Below are 27,434 nucleotides of genomic sequence, written 5' to 3'. Positions count from 1 at the left end.
AAGCACACATACCATCTTGAAGAATTTGCTTTGACTCTCATACTGCTCAAGCAAATGAACATGCATTCAAAACACACTGAGAACTTTCACATCAGTTTGTCAAAAACACACACGAACACAAAATCAACCGCACATCGAAGCATGGATCTAGCTTTCTAAAGCAACTCCTTTCATAACCAAATGTACGGCTCAATGAATGACAATCGATCAAGTTCATGTGAGCCATTGCACTGTTGTAGTCTGTTGGTCGCGAATCAGAGCTATGGGATGTCTAGTAAGAGCAGAACTGACATCTGGAAGGTGACATTAACCTTTCACTCAAAATAAAAAAAAACTACAAACAAACATAAAAAACAGCTGGAGCAGTTGATATTGATGCTGCTGGAGTGCTCTGGTGGTGGAACCCAACAGAGCTTCAGAGATGATGTTTGTCAGCACCCTGCCAAGTCTACAAGGCTGCAGGGTGCTATGGCAGCAGTGTTCCTGCGGGCACGAGATCCTTTTCATTGTCCTCGGCCTTTTCAAAGCCAACTTGGCAAAATTGTGACAGAATAACTTCTCTGCTTGGCTTACACACACACTCCGCCAACGACAATATGGAGAGGATGCAGTCTATCCTTCTCCTCTTTCTCTGGTTTTCAGCCCAGGATGCAAATTAGTCATCTATTCTTGTGCGCAGCCAAGTGGGAGCACCTCTTACTTTTGGTATCAAAACTTGCAGTTTAGGAAGCCAGATCCAGTTATAATGCTTAAATCATATATGAATCACAGCACAAACCCCAAGCACGTGTCTTATTGGATGGATCATTTCCATTTGAAAAGTTACCCCTTTACAAATGCACTTAACCAGATTATGAATCATTTTGGATTTAACTACACACACGCTACGGACCGTGGTTGAGGGTTTGAGCACCAGCATCTCTGAATCAAGCAAGCAAATAGGAGCCGCCAGCTTCTGCTACGATTGAACGCAGTGATTGGTACGTTGACTCACAGCAAGCGGATCTTGGCTGAAAGCTGCTACGCTGTTCCGCATCTCATTCTCACTGCCACGCAGCGGTATCAGTGACACGTTACCGTGACGCGTGTCGGGCGGCGCGCGGCTCACGCGGCTCGGCTGGAGTCCATCCTGAGGCCACACGTCGCCGTCATTCTTTAAAGAAGAGCAGCATGGTGAGTGCACACAGTGCAAAGTCAATGCTTTTGACATTGGTTATGACCCGCAGCTTTTATGTGGCCGTTGCCCTTCATTCTTCATGCCCTTCGTGTTGGGGTGATGCATGCACAAATATCATAATGCAACATCAGGCATCCATTAGAATGTGTGCGTGTGAGAGGAAACACTAACCTGAATACTCAGAAAAGTAGCGTACCACTCCCTCATTTCAGGCTGAGTCTCACAGCAGAGATACCTGCAGAAATAAAACCAGATAAGATGTACCATTGTGTGTGGTAAAGCCTATTTGAAGAATCCTTTTCATTTTAGTGGGTGCGCTTGCGATATCCGTGCGTGTGCTCGAAGATTTTATGCAACTCAGGTTGCCATCACGCAGCGCAATGAGTCATCAGCTATGCTGTGATGCTGAATAAATAGTTTTTAATTATACATGATTTTTGCTTTGAGCACATATTTTGAATAAACATTTATTCATTTGCTGAAGACTAATGGAAACACAGATTGAAAGAAAATCGAGAACAAAATTGGTGAACACAAAGGGCTGAAGTTGGTAAAAAGACCAAACCCAGGTACCTCGCATGCAGTATCTGCTTCCTACCAAACTTTTATCATTAGTAACAACACAGCTCATTAAAGTTTGCACGCTAAGATACACGACACACTGTGCACATTTATTGTGGCATGCATACGTTTGTTGTTTTTTAGGATCCTAATGATGCTTTTTCAGATGGTAATGATGCAGCGGCGTCTCCAATCCGTTGCACGTCATATCTACTCTGATAGGTTAAAAACGACCATGAGGAAAATATTAGGTCGTCTAGCTATAACGGCAGTGACTATTTTTTTACTATGATTATTTTCGACAATTTATCCAATGTAGGAAGTGAGCTAGAGTCTTCTCACATGCATGCTTTCCAAATATGTGAAGAAGCCAGAGATACCGAGAGAAAAATCCAAAAGGAAACGTTAAATTCCACAAATTTGAGTTTCAATAGAACTGCAGTAGTGTTAGCCGACGAGTTGGGATTTTGGGTGCCAAATACGGTAAATATCGTTCATTCTCCAGCATCACCTGAGATATATTCAGAAACCCCCATCAACTCCCTCCTGCTCCTTTCCTCCCCTACTGGTATTTTTGCCGTGAGTAACATGATGATAAAAAGTAAAAAAACAAACTAAAAAATAAATTAAGCCAACAGCAGAATGAGAGCAGCAAGACCATTGCTGGAGATTTGACATATATTGTTGTTGACAGGGTGTATCGAGCACACTGCAACTGGAACACACTAATGCATACATTGATGAACACACGTTAACCATGTATATTGAACGATGTACTCTATAGTATCTGTGTTACACTCTGGATGCAACATAGATCATACGTGTGTGTGTGTGTGTGTGTTTGTTATGTTTCCTGGGAAACTGAGAGCTATTTTTTTATGTACACAGACAACAACCCCCCAGTGAGACAGCAAGTGTTTACTCGTAACAAAACAGAATTATAGAGCCTCAAGCAAAAAAAAAAACCTGACTAGTCTAAGCAGAGCCGAGGTAACACCTGCAGTGATGTTGTATTGTGCCACAGGAATAAAATTCGACGTAAAATGTTGGGTTTGAATTTAGTGTGAGAACTTTGACTAAGAGTCGCTGTAGTGAATGTAAACATCTGTATATGTTGTTTACCGCCACTCACCACTGCTGTCTTTCTGCCTTCTCTTGTTTCTTGCTCTCGTAGACCACAGTCAGGCCCCAACTGCAATCAGGAGCAGATTAGAAGAGATTTAAAAAAAAAAGCCACATTGGTTATTTAAAAAAATAAAAAATAAAAACAGTGTAGTGTCATTTTTGGAATCAGCCTGCCCTCTAGAGGCCATTTGACACCCTGTTAGCTAGGTCACAATATTTAAATACATCTTTGATCATTATTCCGTGCAATTATGATAAACAGTCTAATTTATGAAGGAGGTCACGCAAAAGCAAGATTTTTGTATTCTGCAAATGTCATGATTTCAAAGTCAATGGAAATCCATTACAAGTCAGTGGCATCACTGAATTATTCCAGAGCTGAGTGTGTAGAATTTATTAGAATAATTTTGCAGTTGGAGGTTAAGTTTCATATTGACACTGTTACTGGTGGGCATGGCAGCTTTGAGCTGTGGCTCATCTGTATGATAAGAAATAAAAAAAGTGCCTTCTCGCCACAAATCCCCATAAAGTGGTCAGCGCAATTTGTACTTCTTGTATACGGTCACATGGGTGTCAAAACCAAGGCCCGGGGGTTCAGATACGAGACCGTCATATCATTTTATGTGGCCCGCAAAGGCAAATTGTGCATCGACTTCATGTGTCAATACTAAAACTACAAATGGTCTGCACTTGTAAAAAATAGAAAAATAGTTCGTTTTTACCATTCTCTGGTTTCAAAACAAATCAGTTTGTTGTGTAGGAAGGAAACTATGACTACGATGCGGTCCACGACAGAAATGAGTTTGACACCCCTAGTCTATAGGGGCTATCCCCAGTCGCCATGTTGATGACCCTGAGTCCAAACTACAGAGATTCATCACAACACAAGTGACAATTCAAACACTCACCATGTTGGAGCACGGAGTTTCTTCTTGATACCCATGTAGACCCTCAGGTTCCTGACTGGCCAGTCACGTTCCGGACGGTTACTCTGGAAGGGGGACAAGAAGAGGGGAGGTCATTGAGAACAAGGAGTGTGTGGGAGGATGTGTCTGCATGTGTGCCTGTGGCAATCTCACTCTGACTTCCTTGTACATCCGAAGGGAGCTGGAGTTAAGGATGAAATATCGGTCGTGGAAACTGCCAGAGGACAGCCCCAACCCAAGGATGCTTCTCTCCTCCCGGAATTTCATCATGCCATGTTTGGATGGGTCAACCTTACTGGCTGGAGGGCATAAGATAAGGAGTTAACATTTTTAAAATGTTCCCAAAAATGTGTATTGCGACAAACTTGTTTACCCAGGTAGATGATCATTGCCTCCATCGCAATGTGCTTCTTGATGAGAAGATGGGAATCGGTGCCAAAAGAGTGAAGGATGGGTAAGACTCTCTCCCGATAGTGCAGAGGACGTTCTGCGAAATAATCAGGTAGACAAGGAACACAATTGAGATGATGACAAAGAAGTTTTAGTTAAATCACAGTATTGGGTCAACTGGAACTACAAGAGACACAATTATTTAATTCATAATAGTTTCCCACCTACATAGCAAATTTTAAAAAGCTTCCTCAGTGTTTTAGTGCCCAACTGTGACAAACAACTACAATGAATCTTCTCCAGCTCATCACCCATTTTTTTTTTTCATGAAAGCAACAGAGAATCAGGCCAACTATTATTTTTTTTGTTACTGGCATTTGAATAGCCACCTACAGGCTTTCCGGAGGTGAACCAGATGGCCACCAAGAAAGAATCTAAAAAAATAATACAGTTGCAGCTGAGAACGATGCGTTTGTGAGTTATTTCTGCTTAAACCTACTAATGTGAATTCACATTACTTTGTATTTAACTATTAAATGCTAAGCGCATACTGTGAATTAAGTCTCACCCATTTCTTCCTTGTCGATGAACTCCCAGCAGTTCCAGTACTCTTTGTCCTTAACAGGAATGTTGCGCCTGTCCAATATCTCACAGGTCAATTCCGCTGCTGTCATAGAAGCAGGGATCTGTGGAACGAGAGCACAAGTTTCAAGTTAAACCATACTAACGTCAGTCTTTCATAGACAATAATAAATATATATAAATTATAAATATAAACACTTGATGGTCAAAGCTACCTTCACATGTTGCTCAGTAGTGTCCTTCTTTTCCTCCAAGTAAACTGTGCAGATGAAATGCCCGCCAGGTTCGGTGCTCTGAGGTTTTCAGTAGACACATGGAAAAACATTAGTAATGAAAAAATACATTCACTTCTATACATATTTTAATATCATGTTAAAAGTGCACACAAGGCAGTCCATACAGTGCGGCCCTGACCGTGAAATAAATAAATAATAAATAAATAGATAAATAAATAAATAAATAAAATGCTTGTGACTCACAGGAAATTTGGTGCTTAATTTCTCACGCACTTGGATGATAACCTTGATCTCTTCCAGCTGCTTTTTGAGCTGTTGCTCATCCACCTACAAAGTATCAGCAAATCAGCAACGTTGTTACGCCAGGTCAGGGAAATTTAGATTCAGAATAATATCATGACGGGTAACAGCGTCAAAGTCTAATTCTTGAGAAGAAATATCCACATTTACTACACCTTCAGCTGAACTCGGTGGAAAATTAAATATGAAATTGATGATTACATATGCACTGCATTTTAATGTGATTAACAAACACCTTAGAAAATTCACTTGACTGCATCTGACCTTAAAGATGAGCGTGTAGTACTGGATAAGGTCCTCGATGGCACGGCCTGCCGTGTAGTCCTTTCCGTCTGTCTGGAACAATGTGGGACCAAAGACTATGGCCAAGTTATGGAGATTCATTTGGTTCAGCTCGGAGAACCGCTGCACACTGGAAGATAAAAAGCAGGCCGAATGTTGGCGTGGCTTTGTGTGTGTGTGTACGTGTGTATTACTCACCAGTACAAATGATTGATAAGAGCCCGTAGCGTTGCCCTGTTAACACGAGGAAGTTTGTTCAAAAGCGTCTGATACTGAAGAATTTTCATACTTTCATCCTGAATGGCTGGATCAAGCAAGAGGAAAGAAAAATGTGATTGGATGAGAAATACTTTCAAAAGTCCCTCATGCTGCGCAAGTCGTGAACCTTACCAGCCGTCGTAAGCCAGGTACCGCCGTCTTCGGATGTGAAAAGCCCTTCTTCTAACTCCCTGAAGAAGCGTTTGAGTGTGTTTGAGACGTCGTCCACCTGGTGCTCACCTTCCTTCAGGCGGAGGCTTCGAGCATCTCGACGAAACCTCTCGCACAGAGCTGCAACGCGTGAGTTCACGCCGCTCTTGCGATATATCCCCTCGGACGTTAAGCCTACAGCAACCACAGTGCGATCGAGATGTGAGGATTCGCAAAAATGAATTGGAATAAACTGCAGGTGTATTTGGAAAAAAAAAATATGTAGAAGCATATTTATTGCAATTTGTGCACTGCACGTTCACATTTCTTTGAATTCAAAGGAAATCAAAACCACTGTACACCCTGAACTGCCAACAATTTGTCATCATTATCTTTATGATAGCCGTATAAATGAAAACAATGAGTGTACGACCACGTGCTTCTGTTGCGTTGTGTTCCTGCTGCGTTTGTCTTTTTTTCCAACGGCTCACTCACCGCACTGTGTGATGTAGTCGATGCAACTGTGGACTACGACTGGTATGTCTGTGTCAGTCAGCTGCTGCTGACTCAGAGTGTCGCCTCCACTCCCCGCTGCAAACTGGATGGCAGCACACCAGCCTGCAAAATCCAACTTCCTCTCTCCCTCTATGTACAGTGTTCTTCGAGGCAGAATGAGGACATAAACAAATGAAGAAAATGGGAAAGGAGGACAGAAAATGGAAATGTAGTTCTACATTATACAGTGTGACGGCAAAACAACCCTCACCTTCCTCTCTCCACCAAAACTAATACTTCATTATCTTGTTGAATTGCTGAAAAAGACCAAATAATCGTGTTCACAATCAACATTCAGATTGTCTGAATCTTTTGAATGACTGCAGTCAACTCACAGAGCTCATTAAGCTTGCGAAGGTGTATCTCTTCTTCCTGGTTGTCATCCAGGTACGCATGAAGAGTGGAGCCCACCAAAGCAAACCAGCCCACCTTGGACGTTTGGAGGTTCAGGCCATCTTTACATTTTAGTCGCCCAATCCGCTCAAAGCCTAACCTCAGTAAAGGCTCCGCTCGGGCTGGGATGAAGCTCTGCAAAAATCAAAGAAATTACCAAGATAGATCATTTGTAATAAATGCTCTCCTCCTCTTAGCTGAACATTGGAACACATTGCAAAAGTCAAAGCTCGGTAATAATAAAGAAGGCTGGAGTGGTTTGCTTGTGGAGAAAGGGCGGGGCTTACTAGAAATATGGTCCTGAGGTCACTTTCGTACAGTGTGTTCAGTCATACTGTCTTAACGGCGCGACAGGCAGGAGCCATGGACCCAGAGAGCATTGCAGTTGTGTTTCCCGTGACAACCCAAAATTTTAATTCAATAGGAATCCCTCTATTTTGAAATAAATCACAGCCTAGGGGAGATATCTCACGCGAAGCTTTACCCGAAAATTAAAAATGCATTAAAACTGAAGGATAAGCCATCTCAATATGTAAAGCGCAGTTTGAATTGTCTCATGAAATGTGCTATACAAATAAATTTGCCTTTGCTTGCCTAATGCTATTGTGTTTTTTAATCCTCTTATTATTCTTATGAGTAGTTTTCATGGCAGTAAGCAGCAGTGCATTCAATGTTTGATGATTTAGGATTAAGAATAATTTAATACACCAAATACTTCCATCAATCACAGTCCCATTCATAGTAAACCTTTTTTTTTAGCATATCATTTTGTTACTCAAGAACACCAGTTTGGGAGAGAATCTCGAGCTGTCGTTAAAGTTGTTCTGAACGGAAACAAGTAGCAGCGTTTCCTTCCTCCACACGGTTCACACTGGGTCAATAAGATGGTTACCTTGGCGATGGACTTCACCCATTCTTTGTGGCTGCATGGATCATCGGTGCCAAAAAGATAGAGACGATCTGACTCGGAGTAGAGCTCGAAGGTGTGCTCATACCTACGAGGTGAGACGAGAAGACTGCTCAGATGTGTGTTTTTGGCAAAAAACACAAACAGCAGATATGCATACCCATGTTTGTCGGGTACATCCACAGCCAAGCAAACTATTTCTGAGGCTCTCAGAGCTCCATTAGGATTTGAGTTCTTGTCACTCTCGTAGTAGCTGAAGGTGCCATCATTGAGTGTACACCAGCGGCGACTGAACTCTGCACACAATTATTAAAGATGTGGAAAACTGCAAACGACACATCAGTATCATACAATCCACTACACAATGTTGGGTGGAAATCGATACTGTTAACTAGCACGGCTCGCATACCTTCTCTGGCTTTGCGCTCTATAATAGGCCGAGCCATAGATCCAGTCTTGAAAAGGAAGCCATTGTGATACACGCTAGTTGGAGCTGAAAAGTGCACCTCTTCCATGCCTCCCTCCACCTCTAACCGAGGAAGATCTGCGCAACAAAAATCAAAGGCGTGAAGCAAAAAAGATTTCCATAATTAACAGTAAGAATTAAACCACAAAGGAACAATTATGTTGTCAAAGCCAATGCAGTATAAATGTGCTATCTATTTAGTGGAAGTGTATACAATATATTTGATTTGATGTATTTTACGGATAGAATTGTCTTTTTAAATGTTAGCAGGTAGAATAGAATAGCAAAAATAAAAGTCCATCGTTCTAATGAAACTAAAGGCGGGCCCTTCATCACAAACATGCAGTCATGCTCTACCTGTGTTCAGATTGTGGCTCAGTAATACAGCTTGCAAGGGTTGAGAGTGTGTGTTGGCTAGGCAAAGAGGGGTGGGACAATCGGCCATGCCAGTTGAACAATTTACATCAGCTCCGCAGAAAATCAGGCTTAATGTCTCCAGCACATCAGTGGACTGCACATTTATGCACAATGCCTGTGGTAAAGGAGAAAAAACTATGTTAAATTAATCTTGAATGCTTAATGCAGTCCATTACTTGTATTTCCTATATTTCTTTTTGTGTGAACTAAATGTGAACTTAGCGTGCAGATGTGATGACTTTTTACATTTGTCAGTTCATTATTTGGATCTAGTTTTCAGCACCATCTTGTCACCTTGTTATAATTAGGAACATAACTCTAAATGGGTGTTTACATGAGTTGTTGTTATGACATTAAAAGTGATATCACATTGACAAGCATTGAGACAAACCCACTTTGTCAAAACATTTCATCCATGTAATGTGTTTCAACCATACGCTCATGATGGCAAATTTTGCATATTACAGTAAAATATAGCATCGTAGAGTAACTGGAGGGGGGGGGGGGGGGGTTACCCTGAAATTCAATCGCATAACTTAAGACCGCAACATTAAAATGGTGACGGGTGAAAGGGTTAAAAAAAAAACAAAAAAACTAATCTTCTGCCCAAGAAACAGATTCACACCAACATGTGACAGGAAGCCTCAACGCTCGGAAACCAAACCATAACTGTCACTAGCAGTCTAGCACGGACATTACTTTCTCGCACCACGAGAAGCCCGCATTAAGAATACTGTGATTATTTTATGATCCAATTATCCAAACAGGCCTCCACTCGACCTTGAAAAGGTCTTGTGGAGAAACTTGAGACATGAACTTCACACTTGGGAATTTTATTTCAACAAATCTGGCAGTGTATAACGTCAACTAAACACTATTCAAGTATATTGATATATTTTTTTTACTGTGCCATTTTCCAAAGTTGATTGCACGGATCACTTATTGAAATGTTTAGAAAAATAATTACAAGTGCCCAGTCAAACCATGAGGCTGACAAACAAAAACGGAAGCAGCTCGATAATTGGAACATAAAAATAGGGGGACGCACTGAGAAAACTTGTGAGCACAACGATACAGTTTTCTATTTTATCCACATGACATCCTAATCAGGCCCACAAGCACAATACTCATTAGCTGCTAAGCTTCCAGTCACACAACATAGACGGACATTGCGATCTGATCAAACACAACAGTACATGAGCATAGCAGCTGCTGAGTGATGATAACCAAGCCACATAATTCTCTGTTTATGTGTTTCAGTTCAACAAAACTAATTCAGCCCCTGGACATTAATGTGATTGCTTGCATGCTGAATGTAGGTTAGTGTTACATATCAATAGCTTTCGAGAGTAGGGACCCAATTAGAGAAAAGCACAACCAGGAAATGGCTTGTTTGGCTGTGTAAATTCAGACGCCCTCGAAAATCTGCTGCCTCGGAAAGAAAATGAATGGGATAACACACGCACACATATAGAGGGAGGAAGATGGGGCGGGAATTCAAGAATCTTAGTCAACGTCCCCAGAGAGGGAATGAGAGAAACACAGCGATTTTATCTGGGTGTGTCTGCAATCACATAACTCCATCTGGCTGCTTGGAGAGCAGAAGGAGGAAAGTTAGAAATGGGACTAAATAATGAGGAAGGGGACAGAAAAATAAGTGTGAAAAGAAGATGAAAGCCTGAGATTGAGACTCATTAATCCGACACTCCTTGTGCTGGTAGTGAATGCAGATGCACACATTCTGGTGTGCACACCCATATTTCTACATTGGTCCAGATATTAATTCCAGATGATGAAAACAATTTTTTTCCACATCATTTTCCACCATTACCTCACCTGAAATAGTTTATAGAGTGGGGTGGAATGACAAGGAGAAATAACAGACAAAAGGGGTTGACTTCAAAAATGGAGTGGGCAAAAGACAAAACAAAGAAGAGAAGATAAGATAAAAGAAACATGAAGCGAAAATGAATATGTAAAAGAGAGAATGACTAATAGGTCAAATGAGTGAAAAAGTGCAACTTTTCTTCTTCTGTTTGCAAAATCTCATTGGAATGGAACCATACAAAAGTTCCAGCATCACCACCTTGCAGATTCGCCTTTCGTCACAGTCATCCACAGTACACAATTTTTTATTCTTCTTACCCTCTTTTTCTCTTTTTAGGTGTTAATGATAGCTATCTTTGACCTTTTCTTTATGCAAATCCAATTTCCTTTAGGCACTTTCTTACGGTTTCCTCCCCATTTGGTCCACATTTGTTTTGCTGTGCATTTTCTGAATGTTTGTCTTTGTCATGTCTGTGATCTGTTTTGTGTTTCCTCTACAAATTCGCACAATTGAATGAACATCCTCTAAGACCGATGATTTCATTTTGGCTAACAATATGACAACACGATACAGCTCATTACCCCATTCAAGAGGGTCTTAGGCTCACTTTGCAAGAAAACTATTTATTCTATATTATATCCGTTCTGAAAACATAACCTTGGACTTTCACACTTGGTAGAGGTAATAAGACTTTTTTTGGAGGGGGGGGGGGGCTGTTGAATTGAATGTTTCTTGTTTTTTTTAATGCTTTGCCTTTGTCGTTTAGCTGCATTAAAAATGCCAAACAGTTTAAAAATGTATGACAGTGATGTATGCCTCATATAAAGCTGTTCGACGTTACACAACAATGATGCAATATTACCTAATTTTCAAATGTGATCTCAATTCACCATCATGCGTCATGTAGCCAATGCTGTGCCAAGCGAGGGCACGCTAACGATCAATGTGGGTCATAATCGTATTTGGGGACAGCAAACAGGACTTCAACAACCTTCAACAAAGTTTTAAACAAATGCAACAAAAGACACACTGTCAGATGAGAACTGTGTCTTGATTGAAGTATAGCAAAGCATACACACACACACACACACACACACACACACACACACACACACACATACACAGTCAGTCTTATGTTAGAACTTTCTTTGTTAGACTGCGACATTCAGTCATGCAATGCATATTCAACAATCATTTTGCACTGATTAGTGCAGGACGACGGAAAGTTTACTAACTGGTGGCGAGGACAGAAAGCTGAAGAAGGGGTTGTGAAGCACTTGTGAAATTGAATGAAAGCGAGGAAGCACAATGATCTCCATTGACAGAAGAGCCAATCATCCACAGTACACACATACACAAACAAACACACACTAACACGCAAAATATGCCTATGCACGCTGACCTTGCTCAGCCCACTCCAGTAAGAAATAATGCAAGCACAATGGCTGCAACGTTAAATCACTTTCAACGTAGTCTCCAATCAAAGACAAAATCAAATGCTGCCAGAGATCCAAAGTCCATTTGAACAGATTCCTGAGTAAACTCCTGCTTCCAGCACTCAATAAAACAAACAGTCACTCTTTAAAAAGGCCCAATGCACATAAACACACACTAAGATACAACATACACTAGCAATAAACATAATCTTACTTGTTGGCTTCCGCACAATTTTCCCTCTTTAAGGTGCTACAAAGTCCACAATTCCAGGGACAGGTACGCTACTTTACATCACTGAAGTTTGAGACTAACTTGAAGGAATACTAGACATTTAGAAGCACTAAAATGAACCAGCATTTGAGAGAGAAACTTTCTTTGGCAGTCACAGGCCAGCAATGAAGAGCACAGGAGGAGGAGGAGGAGGCGGGGTTAGAGCACATTCCAGCTCGCGCAGTGAGTAGTGATGTCACATTCGAGAAAAGGAGAAAAACAAGGAGAAAGGAAGCTGAGATGTGGGAGTAAAAAGGCAGAACCAGATGAAATGGGCTTTGGGCTTGACTTTTAAGTTTTCTAAAGAGCTGCAGATGTTTTGCTTGACCCCTCACACAGTGCCGATGGTCACAGAGACGATTCCTCGCAGAGAGAGGCTTCTGGATTCCATTAGGTCCAGCATTGCAACAAAAACAGAGAATTCAAGCTCTCAAATGACAGCCAGCAAGACAAACAATGAGAGTAGAAAAAAAGTGAACATGATCAAGCAAGAGGACTGAAACAGAGGAAGGCAAAACAAAGAAAAATTAAAAGAAATGTTGTTACTTTTATCTTTTACATTTCCCAAATGTGTAACACACACACACACACGCACACATACACAAACACATTTCCACTTAATCTAGTGGGGGTGGGGGAGTACCCAGTCAGGTGGTAAATGTGAGTCACTCCCAAACTCAATGAGAGCAGCCGTCATTGTTTGCGGTTAAGTGGGTTAAGCCACATACGAGCGAGCCAGCTGGGTCGCAAATACTGGCACATTCATCACACTAATGGAAGTAAAATTCCCTGAAAAACTTTCCGGGACTTTTCTTTAATGCTCTCCAAAACTGCTTATGATGGTGTGACGATTATTCACTGCTCAGATCACAACAATGTACGATTGTGTCCACGCAATCAGTTATCAACTGTTTTAAAACACTTAAAAATTAGCATCACATTAGTACGCAATTGTGATTCAGAAGCTAAATTTATTTTAGCATCATCAATTCTGTTTGACTGAAAGTCGAAACACATAAACCTTCTTACTGTATATGTGGGAACTTAATTCAGTTTTTTTTTTTTCTTACTCACACAAGAAATATCGCTGTCAGATTGAGTGATGAGTGTTTTTACTTTTGTTTTGACAAAAAAAAAATGCTGTGGTTAAACCTGTCAATCAATTTAATGAAAGAGGGATGCAAGAGAAAAATCGATTTCATGTGTATTCTTGAAATGTTCCGCCGTAGTATACGTGCTGCATTGAAATGTGAGCCTCGAGGGCAAACATGGTGCAGGCGACACTCAAGTGAGTGGCAGCGAGGGTGTTGACACATACATACCGTAAAAATGGGTGTAACGTAGATGAAGTCAACATGTCGAGACAGCGGTCAACATCTAAATCCTCCCAGTATATATCAATGCCTGCCTAAATGTCTGAATCCCCCCCCAAATGGCCTCACTATATGCTCAAGCAATGCACATCTATAGAAACAAAAGCAAATGAATTTAAGAGGAACGTGCAACTTACATTATTCAGCTCTCTCTGGTTTCCGTATAAAGGGTGATACTTCCTATATTTGCCATGGCAGTACTTGTTAGTGATGAAACGCCGCCGGTCGTCGCTGCAGCTCGAGGGCGACAGAGCTTCGCTAGGTGGGACGTTTGCTGCCCAGAAACCGTTAACACGGTTGTTGCCAAGCAAGAGGAACACCTGCGCAGGTGTGGAGGGATACAATACTTTGACACTGTATGTTCTCCTGGTAGTGTACACACTTGTCATTTATTAGTAGGGCCCGACCCAAAGAGTTTTTAAAATTTCCATCAACTGCCACAAATTATGTGCGTGTATACCTGTACGAGTTCTTCGGTCCAAACCTTCCTGTCCATTTTCAGACTGCGAACCTTAGAGATGTTAGGCCCCAGTCCTCTGTGCTCTCCTGAAACACATGTACACATTCCGACTTTGAAGGAAACCCACATGTGTTCTGTGACGTACTAGTATGAAATACTTTTGTTGGCTCCAACTCTTAGATCAAGAGGAAAGTTTCCCCCCCACACGCACATTTGTCTTACATTCTCGTATCACATCAAAAAGCCATACATTCCTGATATACTGTAAACACATTTGGGAAAATACTCAAACCATCTGTACACCAAACTTCTTTCTAATTATATAAAGATGTTATTCTCTAATCCAAAAAAATGCAAACCTGCACATCGCTTGCAGATCACAACACACAAGTTGATGGCCGCCCATTCCGGCTTGGGGGCGCCGCAATCGGCGCAGGAACTGTTGCTTGGCTCCGCCCATATCCGATCAGCAACCTCGCTATTGGACAAGGCCTCACCTATGGCATCGGTCATTGCGTCTACCCACTGATCTTTCAGTTGCTCTGACTCTGCTATGAAACTGCGGACAGACACAAACAAACTTCGAAGTGTTACTGCAGCCATCGCAACATCAATGTAATCAAGTAATGGGACTCAAAAAAGTCCAAAGTGAATCCCTTCAAATCTTCTCACAAATGACTCTTATTCCGCTTTTGTCTGGCTAAATATATTGAAGTTGAAAACTGGGATCCAAACCAACTTCCAGATATACACAAATAGATTAAGTACTTCTTCTTTTTAGGCCAACACAATGTCTTTTCTCTATGTTTAATTTAAAAACCTTGTATCCACAAATCATTACTATAAAGGAACAATCACAAGACTGACACATTTCTGATTATAGGTCAAAACAAATCCTGTTTGAGGGACTGGGTTTTGGACCAATGTATTCCAATTAATTTTTGAAATGATTGATTTAAGATTCAACAGCCAACCAAAAATATACCGGTCATATGACAAAGCACGTACAGTTTCCACATCCTGTCAGGCTGAGTCTTTGCACAGTGGGCGGTGACGTGTCAGACAGTAAATGTCTCTCTCTCACACTCGCACACACACATGCATGCACGCACGCACACACATACTCACGCACATGCATGCACACACGCACCCACGATCGCAAATAAACCACACAAACTTCTCCACCACTAACATGATCTGATACGAGCACTAATATACAAAATAAAAGTCATGCAGTTCAAAAGTACAAACTCCAGTCTGATTTGAAAAGAAGGAGAGCAGGTATACATTTTGTCTGCACATACAGTACCTGAAAATGCGGTAGGGTGTAGTGAGATCAAAACTGCGTCGATCAGTGACTTTAACATTTCCTACATTCATCTCAATTGATGTGATGCCCACTCCAATACGGTAGTCCTAAAGAGAAAAAAAAATCAGAGGTAGTTGAAAATCAGTACTCAGACCGTTCATGCGTAGTACTTACTTGAAAAATAGTTCACACAAAAAAAAACTTCGGAAAGTACTTTAAATCTACAAACTAGTTATACAAGAAAAACAAACATTACAACCACGCACCTCTATATTTTTATAGAGAAAGACCTTGTCTGAAGCCACAACCGTATACAGTTTGGAGCGTAGACCTTTGAGCTCTAAATAGCCTTTAAACTCAGGAGTCAAAGGTAAACCAGGGGTCAATGTACTGCGTCTCTGGCGCCCTCTTGTGCAATCCTGCAGCAAATTCACCCATTCATTTCTCTCAGCTGTATACACAAGAAGCGTGTGGGGGGGGGAGAAAAAGACATGCACACAAACAGTAAATAAGTTATAATTGCACAAGGTACTATTTAAAACATAAACAGTTCAATAACCAGACTAACCGTCACTTTCAGCTTTAAAGATAAATGTGCGATTATTTGTGATGACCTCAAACTTAAGCTCTCCCACACTTGTCACATTAGTTATTGATGCTGTCGAGATGATTCCCTTAGAATAGACTTGCTGTAAAAGATATCAGCCACAAAAAAAAAATAACCAAGCTGAAGAATATCAAAACAAACAGAATGGCGATATGGCATTGTCAGCAAGTTGTTACCTTGTCATTGTCAAAATATCTCAGGTAGTCAACATCTAGCTTTACCCATCGTCTCTGATAATAAAGGGCCCTGTGTAGAAGCATACACATAGAAGAAAACACTCAAAGTGCAGGAATGTGATATCACACACACACACACACACACACACACACACACACACACACACACACACACACACACACACACACACACACACACACACACACACACACACACACACACACACACACACACACACACACACACACACACACACGCACACACTAGTCCTCTTCTTGATGGTAACAAAACGTTACCAACTTATCACAGACACTTGGACTGAACGATTTTAGGAAAGATACTGAATTGCACTTTTTCTGACAAAGGTTGTGATTTTGATTCAAATGACAATTTTGATCAAATCAAGCTTCTGTGCACGATCCACTATGTACCCTAACATTTTAAACATGAAAGAAAATGACATCAAAACCTTGAAAGCTATTACTTTGACTGTGAAAGTGAAATATTTACGATTAAAAGACTTTGACGACCATGAACAATCGCAAAACATAAAAATCATTCAGCTCTGACAGACAACATTTTTGGAGAAGAAGAATGTATTTTGCAAATGGCAAGGCAACTCCACAGTTTCACAAGCTCCATGTGCAATATCCAGGTGCCCTAATACTGTCCATATAGTGATGTTTACACATGCATCAATAGTATGCAGTCCTCCATGTTTAGCGTATCCACACATTGTGCAGAAGGCACAGCCAAATGTTTATTTTAACCAATCATAAGGAACTGCTGACTATGGCTCTTGGCTAGGAATGTTTCTCCATATCTGTGCAGCCATATTCAAAGTTGCTCAATCTTTTCAGAAGAATGTGAATACTGTACAGTATGTCATACCCCTGAGGTGGATTCTTGTCGAGCCAGCCCATCTTGATGACAGCAGCGAGCTGGGAGCTGTCTTCCTTAGGGGGCGACGCCAGTCTGCCAGTGTTGGGCAGAAAGATGCTGCCTTGTAGGGGGCTGAGGCCTGCTTCCTCCCACGCGCTAGGACTACAGATGAGCACAAATGAGCACCTACAACACGACGTAACACTAACTTCAGCAAGAAAAACAGCAAAGCATTGCCCTCAAAATAAAACATGAATGTTGTTTGTGGCAGAAGAGAAACTACAAGTTTTTCCGGTCCCTTTGTGTCAGAAATTACAGGCAACCTTACGTACACTGTAATCAAATTCACTTTCACTTTGGGGCCAGTGTGGAGTGAATTCCTGACAGCAGTCATTTCAAGTGTGTCTCACTGCGTGAAGAGGCCGGTACGCAGCGGTACGAATTACCAGCATATCATTTTGGCCTCTAGTGTACCGGGACTGTTTACACCGTACCTCTGTCTACCTCCTTTGCTTTGGTAATTTGGGTACCTTAAATTTAAAAAAAATAAATACTATTGAAAGTTTTTAAGCATTTCTTCCCGACTCTAGTTATAGTTTATTTGGCATGTGCGCCATCATATACACATGTCAAGGAAGCTACAAAAACCTTGCCATCAATGCAAAGCCTCACTTGAAAACAACATTTCTATAAAAATTCCAAATTTAGGATGCTAAAAATTAATTACCCCATCATTGTAGGTGCATTCAAATGCAGTTGGACATTTCAAACTCTCACATTAAATCTATCTATCTATCTATCTATCTATCTATCTATCTATCTATCTATCTATCTATCTATCTATCTATCTATCTATCTATCTATCTATCTATCTATCTATCTATCTATCTATCTATCTATCTGCTAATTAAAGTACTAGTGTGCCTGACTTTGTGACAAACAGCAATTGTGTGTCTTTTGGAATGTGTAGTAAATATTATTGTCGGGTATAACTCACTCATCATCTTCTAGGAGTTCGTCATCACTGCATAAAGAACTGTACCGCCCCTTTACTGTCAGAGGCACTTGCAAGGACATTTCCTAAAGGGTGAGACTGTTGTCATTCACACGGGTTCTAAATGAATGCAATTCCGACAAAGACCTCAAACCTCATACCCTGTCTAAAAGGTTCAATGGATGAACACTGGCATAAGATGTGTCCGGTTCTTCATAAATGTCAGAATCGGAATCTGGTGGGCACAACGCTAAAACAATTCAGACAATTAGGATATAAGCAGGACTGAAACAACATAAATGCATGCACAATACTTTTTAAATACAACAGAAATCATGCACACACAAAAAAAGGATCTACCCAATAAGTATAGATTCAGAAAATGTGTAAATGGAAATAAAGTGATCAATTACACCGAGGTAATCAGCAGGAGTCTTTGCAGCATTAACTTACTGCTTTTGTTTTGCTTTGTTTGCAACTCATGCAGCCACATCCGGTTCCGAATTTGAAATAAATCAATTTGATAGAAAGCGCATAAGAGAAAGATAAATATTCATAGTGCTCACTTGTTTGAGGAGGCGGCTGGGGGACTCCTTTAGCAGGCACGGCTATTTGAGTTGCAGCTTGGCTTGACTGTTGTGTGACTTGTTGAGTTTGCGGAGTCATGATGCGAGGTGGAAGCTTTGGAGTTTGCTCTTCAAGGAGCCCATCAGTCTTGCTAGGAGGAGGACTGGGGGACAAAGAAGAACAGGAGCGGTCACCAGAGGTTTGGGGACCAGAGGAGTCTTGGAGGATCACAGTGTCGGTAGGTTGGGTCAAAATTCCCCACAGATGGCTGAGTCTATACATCCTCTGTTGGAAAGAATCCTTTCAACAAAATGTTCTGTCGATGCTCATTCCATTAGAGGAAAAAAAAATGATCAAGCTTCTATACAGGGACTACAAAAACAAAGATCTTCAGACAACTTCCTTCCACACAACTCTGACAGCTGCTCTTGAGTCCATGTTTAGAAAAAATATAAACCCCTGCACAACTTGTCTCTCCGTTCTTCCGCCCTGTCAAATTTTCTCTCTCTACCTCTCATGTTGACAACATGTCTGAACCTGCGTCCTCCTATGAGATACTACGTGTAAACAACATACCATGGGATCCAATGTCTAAATGTTGGAGAGAAACAAAACATTAATATTCTATGATTTGTTTGACAAGAGAGACAGATTTGACTCATCCCTCTGAAGAAATTCCACCCATTTCAACATGGTGAACAACACGTGGGTGTTTTTTTTACAGTCTCCCTCATGTGGTTCATGCCAGAAATTGGCACGCAAATAACCACAGCGAGTGTCAGTCATTGGAAAGGACAGCAAATAACTTTCAGTTTTATGTGGAATTCAAATGATAATAGGACAGCACAATGAAGGAGTGATTAACAAATCTCACAAAAGGATTCTAGTTCATCAACATATGACGAGTGACACGAACACATTTTCACAACAATGGAATTCAGACCATTGTAATTGAGCAACATGACGTCATACTAAGCATGACCACTAACTAAAACCTCATCGTGTCATCAGCACTGTATGAGTCCTCTCAATACGCCTCCCAAAAATAGGCCCACAATAACGGGAAACTGGACTTTTGGCATAGTTCCTCCTATTTTTGTAGAGGAAGAGCACCGAAAGAAAGGCGTACACTTATTTTGCTATAAATCAGTAGCTGCATATTTGGAGCGCTTTTTCTTTCAATTGTTCATTTACACAAACAAGCTCACATTAACTCGTATTACACAATCGAATTTCGGTTTTCGTACAATGTAAATTGATGCCTTAATGCCTGTGTCGAATTCTGGGGACATTTATAGAAAACAGCACAAAGCCAATACTGAGCAAACAATTAAATCCTTCTATTTGACACACAACTACCTAATGATTTGTGGCAACCAACATTATGCAGCAATGCAGCTTGGGGGAACTGTTTCTTGTTCTGCTAAATATAGTAACCAAAAGTTTAAAAAAAAAAAAAAAAAAAAATCTAATATTAACATGTTCCATTCATGTGTGCGGCCCCCAGAAAAAAACATGCATTATTTTAAATACATTAAAATTGTGCATAGACTGTCTCAGGTGGTTTTGCTGTAAGCTGAACAAGAAATCAGACCAGCTAACCTGAAAATAGAAAACAGCAGAGACTTTATACCTTCCTTGTTTGAGATACGGAAGGGAGAAGGGGACAAAGGAACGATGAAGAGACATCGAGAATATGAATCAAGTTACCTGTTGTCGTGGTAAAAACAAGTCCTCTTTCCCTTATGTTGATACAGTTATTTTAAAAGACAAGCTTGTCAGTAATATGAAAGTCAGAATGAGGGAGAGAGAGCGAGAGAGAAAGAGGAGGAAATGGCCTGTTCACCAGAAAAAAGGGAGGTGCAAAAAAACACGTTGATAACGACAACAAGACAACATCTGAATGTGAGCAAAACTGTCAAGAAAATGAAACCAACTTCCCCATCCATTACCCACTCTCTCAATCTCTCCATGTCACTCACAGGGTAGTTTGGAACATATTTTTGTTCTCTATTGTGACTTCCTACCTCTCACTGCAGCGACTTCCTTTTTAAGAGAGAGCAGTTTGCAAAGAGCATGTGTCCAACTCAAGAAGAATGACATTAGAACCATTACGAGCAGTTTAAAATATCACAAAAAACAAAGACATTTTTTGGCATTTTCTCAACTTCAGTATAGGTCGTTAGTGAATTGTGTCATTGTGTCCAGCAGGTGGCAGTGTTGTCTCATAAATATTTGACTTAGTCCAGCTTGGCCTGTTACATATTCATTTCAGAAAGTCATTATCCTTTGCCCTCTCAGAAATCAAAGTCCAAGTATTTGGTCTGAAACCTTGACAACCGTCGGGATAGAGTTTATGCTAATAGAAGTAGCAAACTTACCTTTCAATTCTGGAGGAAGAAAGTACAGGATGCCTGCTTGGTATTTTTGGGGGCCCTCTTGGTGGTGCCGAGCCAACTTTTGGAGGGAGAGGCGGAGCGTTTCTCTCTTCTCTGGGGAGAACGGTGAAGGCCATGGGGGGTATAGTTGGCATTCTATCGCTTCTTGAATCTTGAATCGACAGTGTTCGGGTGTGATGAGCCTGTGGTGGCTGGACAGTTTCTCGTGCGACGTTCTGGGTTGAGGTGAAGGATAACGACCGACTGTGTGCGGCTGTGTCTTTGATGAGCAACTTGGTGTGTTGAGGTGAGGTGGGGCTTTGTGCCAGGGGTGAAGGTGTCAAGGCCGTTGTGAAGCGTTGTGGCGGGCAGTTCAAGGTGCTTCGTGGGGGCACTGGCGGCAAAGACGTATCACAAGACGGATAAATGAGGGGGCTGGAATGGGAGTCCGGCAAGGCTGGAGCACTGGAGCGGAACCTTGATCTCTCTTTTGGTACTGGCCTCTTTTTCTCTGCATCTCCATCTGCCTTTTCATTATGTTCAGGAGTTACCAGCTCCTCTGTCCCTCCAGTTTTCTCTTTCATCCTGGATGCTTGTCTGTCCCTCGGGACTGGTTTCTCTCTTTCTCTGGGTGCAGGTTCAGGGGTACGTGCATTTTCTTTCTCAGCTTCACTCACAAAACGTTTTTCCTGCGTTCCAGATATTGCTTCCGCAATCAAGGGTCCACTCTCCTCCATAACTTGCTCGTGCTCTGCTCTTGGGTCCTGTGCAAAGATTGAATGCGCGTCAACTTGCAGGGAGGTGACATCTCGAGTTTTGTTCAGACTGGCCAGGATGCGTCTCCGGTGGCCCGGAAGAGATATTCCCATCTGCTCCAGCTGATCTGGTGTGAGCTGATAACATTCCGCCAAGGTCAACAGGCCGGCGGTCTGAAACGCTTGTGAATACTGTTCGAGACGAAGCCCGCATAACCAGTCCCACACGGTGACTTCGGACTCAGAGTGAGACATGGCAATGCGGTCTTTCACACTTCAGCTCACCGTCCATGTAATCTGTAGAAGAGAGATCAGTTTTATGTTGGTCTTTTCCCTGCTTGTACCGGCCAGAACCAATAAGTACAGTAAGCAGACTGTAACACACTACTTGGGTAAAAGATATTTTGATCATAAATTAAAAAGATAATTTGAGGATTATTCCATTAGGCAGCCTCTGAAGACACGCAATCACAAAACACAATAGAGAGAGGAAGTGCAATTTACACCACAAACATCAGCGCGCACACACAGCTTGTCCAGTTTACGGCACGCTACTCTCTGCGGGCCAAATCAGTTATGAATGTGAAACCAATGTTTACATATTGCCTTTGAGAACAATTTTTAAAAAGCTGTTCATTTGCTGTGGGCAGCAAGTTAACAAGCAGACACATTGTCTGGCCTTTCTATCATGTCTATGATGGAAGTCACTCAAAATGCATTGCTGCCGATATTGACCCATCAATCAGGCGAGTCAGGGTTGCCACGGCAATGACACTATTCACTTAATTACAAGCCAGTGTGCTAAATAATTGTACCTGGATAGCAAAAGTCACAACACACGTGATGGGAAGAATGGAAGTGTAAGATAAAGAAACAAGTATCCCTGCTGCGATTGGAGAAAGACATACTGCACAAGAGTGAGTTCATGTTGAAACAAGTGCAATTTCCTGTCAGTTTGTACTAACTTGAGTAGGACAGTTTTCTGAACCAAAAGCCCCTTCTTTCAGTTCAAATTAAAAGAGCTTCATGGAAAATTATACAACTCGATTTAGTGTCTTGCTCATTAAAGGGGATGTCAACTGAAATATTTTTTTAATGATGCGTTCTGTGCGGACCACTAGTCAAAATCTTCAGAATAATGTTTTGTTTGTGGAAGATGAATTAAACTGGCAAAATCCTCCTGTTTTTATGCATCTTGCTACGTACTGTCGACTGCAAATGACATCATGGATGCCAGGTCTCAGATGACAACCAATCACAGTGAGCTGTGATTGGTTGTGACTTCTTTTTTTTTTTTAAAGCCACATTTAATTATATATGTTAGGCTGTATCATTCACGACTCTCTTTTATGTGATGTGTCAAATTTAGACAATTTCACTTTAAAGGGACTTAGATTTGTTTGTTAAATTCGAACCAATCAACTGTGAGGCCCACGTGCAATGATTTTTCCTGACCTCCCCTGTTTCTCTGCTGAGTTAGTCGAAACTTAGTCACTGTGAAGCTGTGAACCAGAACTCAAACTGATACCGATCTTGGACTGGGCGACCAACCATTTATCCAAAAATGTCTGTAACACACTTCTTTAGAATGCTGAGGTCAACATTGGGGTTTGCTAGTTGAGCAACAGCCTACATCCTTTTTGCAACGTCCTTTACCTCATTATGTGACAATCCCCTATAGTTTTCTCCTAGAAGTGTTTTGCTTTCTGCACATTTCAATTAATTTATGTCCCCACTCTCTCCTATTGTCTTGATATTCACCTCCCACTGCATCGCTCTCGGACACAAAGCAGCCAATAACAGGATCTCTGTGTGGCCTTCACAATGAAGCCGTCTGTTGCTTGGGTACACATGCACGTACACACACGAGCGCACACACACGAGCGCACACACACACGCGGTGAAGGAACACTTGTAGCCTCTGGTCACACATTATATAACACTTAATAATGCATGTGAATAGGTGATGGGGGTCCCTGAGGCAGTGCTTCAGGCTTCATATCCTCTTTTTTGACGAGTATGCTGAGCCAGGATGCATGCACAAAACTCAAGACTCTCTTTTTAAACACATCATACAAATGACAAGGGGAAAAGTCAGCGTGTTTCAGGGCTGAAAAAAACATTCTGTTTGAATTAGCGTTAAGCTGCAAGCATGAAACACATTCAGTCACAATATTGGGTATACTTGTACAATTTAATGACATAATTCTGTTAGCATTTTTGATGTGGAATGTGCCATTTAAATAAAGTTGTATATTTTGTGAAATCAATAGTATTTTTCCTCTGGATGGTTGTAGTTTATATTTAACCCACTTGAAATTTGTTTCTAGCTAGACTTTTGAATAACCTTCATTAAAAAAAAATAAAATAAAAAAAATAAAGGTTTTGTAATCTATTCTAAGGATATAACAGAGTTGCTTAAGTCATTTCTATGTACAGTGAAGTTGGTTTGGCAATGTTAAAGGTGCTCTCTTCTATTTGGAGTTCTGCAAATAAGCCTTGCTGTGGTTTATTGCAGTATGGCTGTAGTCTTTAGTCATTCTCAGGATTGAATGATGTTCAGGATGGCGTGTCGCTGACGTTCAAATGAGAGCAGATCATCAGCTAATGAGATCAATGATTGCTTAGATCTACTATTCTGCCATCAGCGCCATACAAATACACCACCTAACCTAAATGAATTTTAAGAAGTCGCATCTCATGCGTATATACGGGAGTATGGTACAATGTATTTTATTGTTGCTTCTCTTTTTTTACATGAAAGTTGTACATCATAGACAAAAATGGTATTTAAACATTAGAAATCTCAACGTTTGTTTGTTTGTTTGTTTGTTTGCTTGCTTGCTTATTAGTTAACAAACTATATATAGCAAATACAGAAACCGTAGTTATTCATCCTCTTTTTGTCCTGGTACATTATTACGAAAACAAGAAAAGGACATTTTCTCATTGTGTTATATTTGCTACCGGATACATTAAGCTCCACAGTTGGTTAGTCATGTGATTCCTATCAGATGTTCAGAATGGCCACACAAAATACAAAAGAATACTCTGATCGAAAATGAGTAATTCACTCACCCTTGGTCTTGCTGCTCACTTTTAGCCCACTTTCAACCGCATCTCAATGATGAGTCAGTGTTGCCGGTAAAGAACTGCATCCCAACAATGTCCCAGTCTAGTGAGCGTGGCACTGTGTGCGCGAGAAAAGGCACATGCTTCTTACTTCTCGGTCAACAACATTTCACACTGTTCCAAACTAAGGTTATGCAATCACTTGTGTGCACATTTCCACCAGTTTGGAGAGTTTCACATTGAATAAGACGAGAAAGTGTGACTGTTAGTCTATACTATACGCTTGCAAGTAACAAAATCAGGATAATGTCAATGCAAAAACTACAAAAATAAGTCTCCAGGCCTTTCTCATGAGCCATATATTATCTTGCCTAGTGTATATATTTTATTTTTTTAAATATTGAATTCAGCTCAATTAGTCACGTCCTATGTATCCAACATTTTCTTTATTTAACCTGCAAAGATGTAAATTCTGCTTGACCTGCCCCTCGATTCCCGCAACAACAAATGTCCCCTCTCAATGTTTCATTGTCTGACTCAATCCTGAGTAATCCAATGAGTGGTGGATGTGACGGCAATGGAACAGAGAGGGGGAAAAAAGTGAATACTTTGGAATTATTAACACTTTTTTAATCTCAAGGGATAATAAGCGCAACGTGCGTTGTGCTGTTTAATTTACTTACTGACTTACTGATTTATGTTTGTTTGTTTGTTTGTTTGTTTGTTTGTTTGTTTGTTTGTTTGTTTGTTTGTTTGTTTGTTTGTTACAATTCAGACTCTTAACTGCTTAATTTATGCGAACGCAGCAAACCCTAGATAAGAATCAATACATTCAATTTAGAAACCGCCAAATGAACGTTTTACCAAAGCCCCAAGTATGTTTGTCTTTTTTTTCTTCTTTGTTAACTTTTGACCTCTTTACATATACACACACACAGTGAACAAGCTTTTGAATACATTTCAATAAATTCAAAAATGTACTGCATAAACTGTTGCAGTGACACCGTTTTCAAAAAAAAAAAGTCCACTTGTGATCATACGTCATCATTTCATTGACATGCAATAGCTGAAATTATGCAGCGACTGGGGAAAAGCAGAAATCTGTTACGAAAATGAGTGTTTCCCCCCCAATTATGTTGCAAGCTGCTTAAGCAGAATGAATTCCAATGCGGATCAACGTGCTCGTTACAAGTCCTCTTGCTCGCCCTGACAATAAATATTTTGTACTTGCAATCAACCTACAAACGCCAGAATTATATCATCCAACTCCGGCCACCAACACTGGCGATCACTACATGCAGAATCACACTTTATCGCTTATCACGAGTGTCAGTCTATTACTGCTGTGGCAAAAGTTAGTTTGGAGAAAGAAAAAGTTGCAATTCAATGGCTTTACCGTTCGAGTCACCGGCCGAGTGAAGTAACTTGCACCAGCATCCTCAACACCAGCGACGCCAAATAGTGGTTAACATTTTCTCACGGATGAAACAACAGCAAGAAATACTTCACAACCACACACTAATCATGAGTAGAATTAGGGTCGAAATAAAGTTCCGTTTAAGTATGGCAAAACAAAAAATTTTAACGTACCGGCTACGCGAATGTCTTTTATTTTTGGACGCCCCGAGAAGGAGATTTCCGCCGATTTGCTTTGCGCACTAGAGGTGGTATAGTGCAGCTCAGATGGTCAAAAGGTGATCACGTGACCAGTGAGAACCCCCAGACCACAAACCAGTCAAAAGCGTCAAGCCATCATGAAGTTTCCCTTATCCCCCCCCCCCCCGTTAAAGATACATACGTCTCCGTTACAAAATAAGAAAACAAGAACAACAAAACATTTGGAAAAGAAGAATACCGCAAGTGTCATGTTGCTTTCCGAATCCATATTCGTGAATTGCATTGCATTGCGTTGCCTCGGAACCTATTCTGTAATTTAGCATTTTTATTTATTGAATGACTGCTCGTTAAATAGGAATAACTTCACCAGAAACTGTTTCTTTAAAACGTGCAGGGTGTAATTCAACCACAGGAGGGCGACAATACCCTGCGAGCATTTTGACGTCTAATAGACGTCTGTCAGTGGATCACCAGCTCCCTGGCCAAGAGGGGGCGACAGCGTGTGAGGCTGGGGGCAATCACATCCGACACCCGGACCACCAATACTGGCGCCCCCCAGGGGTGCGTCCTCCCCCCACTGCTCTTCTCTCTCTGCACTCACGATTGTTCCTCAGGCGACGCTACTGTGAAGCTCCTGAAGTATGCGGACGACGCCACTCTTATCGGACTGATCCAGGACGGTGACGAGACTGCGTACAGACAAGAGGTGCAGCGGCTGCTCCACTGGTGCAGCCAAAACCACCTGGACCTGAGGCCGCTCAAGACCGTGGAGATGACAGTGGACTTCAGGCGAGACCCTTCACCACTTTCACTCCTCACGGTAATACCATTCTCTCCACAGACACCTTCAAGTACCTGGGATCCACAATCTTTCGAGACCTGAAATGGACCAGCCACATAGAATCTGTCTGGAAGAAGGCCCAGCAGAGGCTGTACTTTCTGAGACAGCTCAGGAAGTTCAACCTGCCACAGGAGCTGCTGAA

General features: G+C 41.3%; 1 protein-coding gene across 6 annotated transcripts in view; it reads right to left on the bottom strand.

Moving 5' to 3' along the window:
- Positions 1–26,540, bottom strand: part of arap1 (ArfGAP with RhoGAP domain, ankyrin repeat and PH domain 1) — a 29,425-nt gene extending 2,885 nt beyond the window's left edge. The window contains exons 1-33 of one of the 6 annotated variants that reach the window (XM_088380146.1): positions 26,425–26,540; positions 24,841–24,952; positions 21,011–22,059; positions 18,629–18,792; positions 18,224–18,312; positions 18,066–18,148; positions 17,078–17,254; positions 16,186–16,255; positions 15,971–16,091; positions 15,669–15,853; positions 15,403–15,509; positions 14,453–14,652; positions 14,094–14,179; positions 13,771–13,953; positions 8,666–8,840; positions 8,252–8,386; positions 8,003–8,138; positions 7,828–7,930; positions 6,878–7,070; positions 6,755–6,799; positions 6,483–6,650; positions 5,970–6,182; positions 5,778–5,883; positions 5,562–5,709; positions 5,241–5,324; positions 4,977–5,054; positions 4,748–4,865; positions 4,163–4,276; positions 3,943–4,088; positions 3,772–3,854; positions 2,871–2,930; positions 1,349–1,412; positions 995–1,153 (exon numbers count right to left, since the gene is read on the bottom strand). In XM_088380146.1, the coding sequence (XP_088236272.1) occupies positions 995–1,153; positions 1,349–1,412; positions 2,871–2,930; positions 3,772–3,854; positions 3,943–4,088; positions 4,163–4,276; positions 4,748–4,865; positions 4,977–5,054; positions 5,241–5,324; positions 5,562–5,709; positions 5,778–5,883; positions 5,970–6,182; positions 6,483–6,650; positions 6,755–6,799; positions 6,878–7,070; positions 7,828–7,930; positions 8,003–8,138; positions 8,252–8,386; positions 8,666–8,840; positions 13,771–13,953; positions 14,094–14,179; positions 14,453–14,652; positions 15,403–15,509; positions 15,669–15,853; positions 15,971–16,091; positions 16,186–16,255; positions 17,078–17,254; positions 18,066–18,148; positions 18,224–18,312; positions 18,629–18,792; positions 21,011–22,017 (4,800 nt within the window). In that variant the 5' untranslated portion in view covers positions 22,018–22,059; positions 24,841–24,952; positions 26,425–26,540. Of the gene's footprint in view, positions 1–994; positions 1,154–1,348; positions 1,413–2,870; positions 2,931–3,771; positions 3,855–3,942; positions 4,089–4,162; positions 4,277–4,747; positions 4,866–4,976; positions 5,055–5,240; positions 5,325–5,561; positions 5,710–5,777; positions 5,884–5,969; positions 6,183–6,482; positions 6,651–6,753; positions 6,800–6,877; positions 7,071–7,827; positions 7,931–8,002; positions 8,139–8,251; positions 8,387–8,665; positions 8,841–13,770; positions 13,954–14,093; positions 14,180–14,452; positions 14,653–15,402; positions 15,510–15,668; positions 15,854–15,970; positions 16,092–16,185; positions 16,256–17,077; positions 17,255–18,065; positions 18,149–18,223; positions 18,313–18,628; positions 18,793–21,010; positions 22,060–24,840; positions 24,953–26,230; positions 26,394–26,424 lie in introns of those variants that run through there. The other 5 variants (XM_088380148.1, XM_088380145.1, XM_088380151.1 and 2 more) reach the window with 5 other exon arrangements.
- Between the last annotated feature and the right edge of the window lie 894 nt (positions 26,541–27,434).

This window comes from Syngnathus floridae, chromosome 7, assembly GCF_059516105.1.
Source record: "Syngnathus floridae isolate MCC-2025c chromosome 7, RoL_Sflo_1.0, whole genome shotgun sequence".
NCBI classification, from domain to species: domain Eukaryota; kingdom Metazoa; phylum Chordata; class Actinopteri; order Syngnathiformes; family Syngnathidae; genus Syngnathus; species Syngnathus floridae.
The sequence above is the reverse complement of the archived record's forward strand: the minus strand, read 5'-3'. Positions and strand labels throughout refer to the sequence as shown.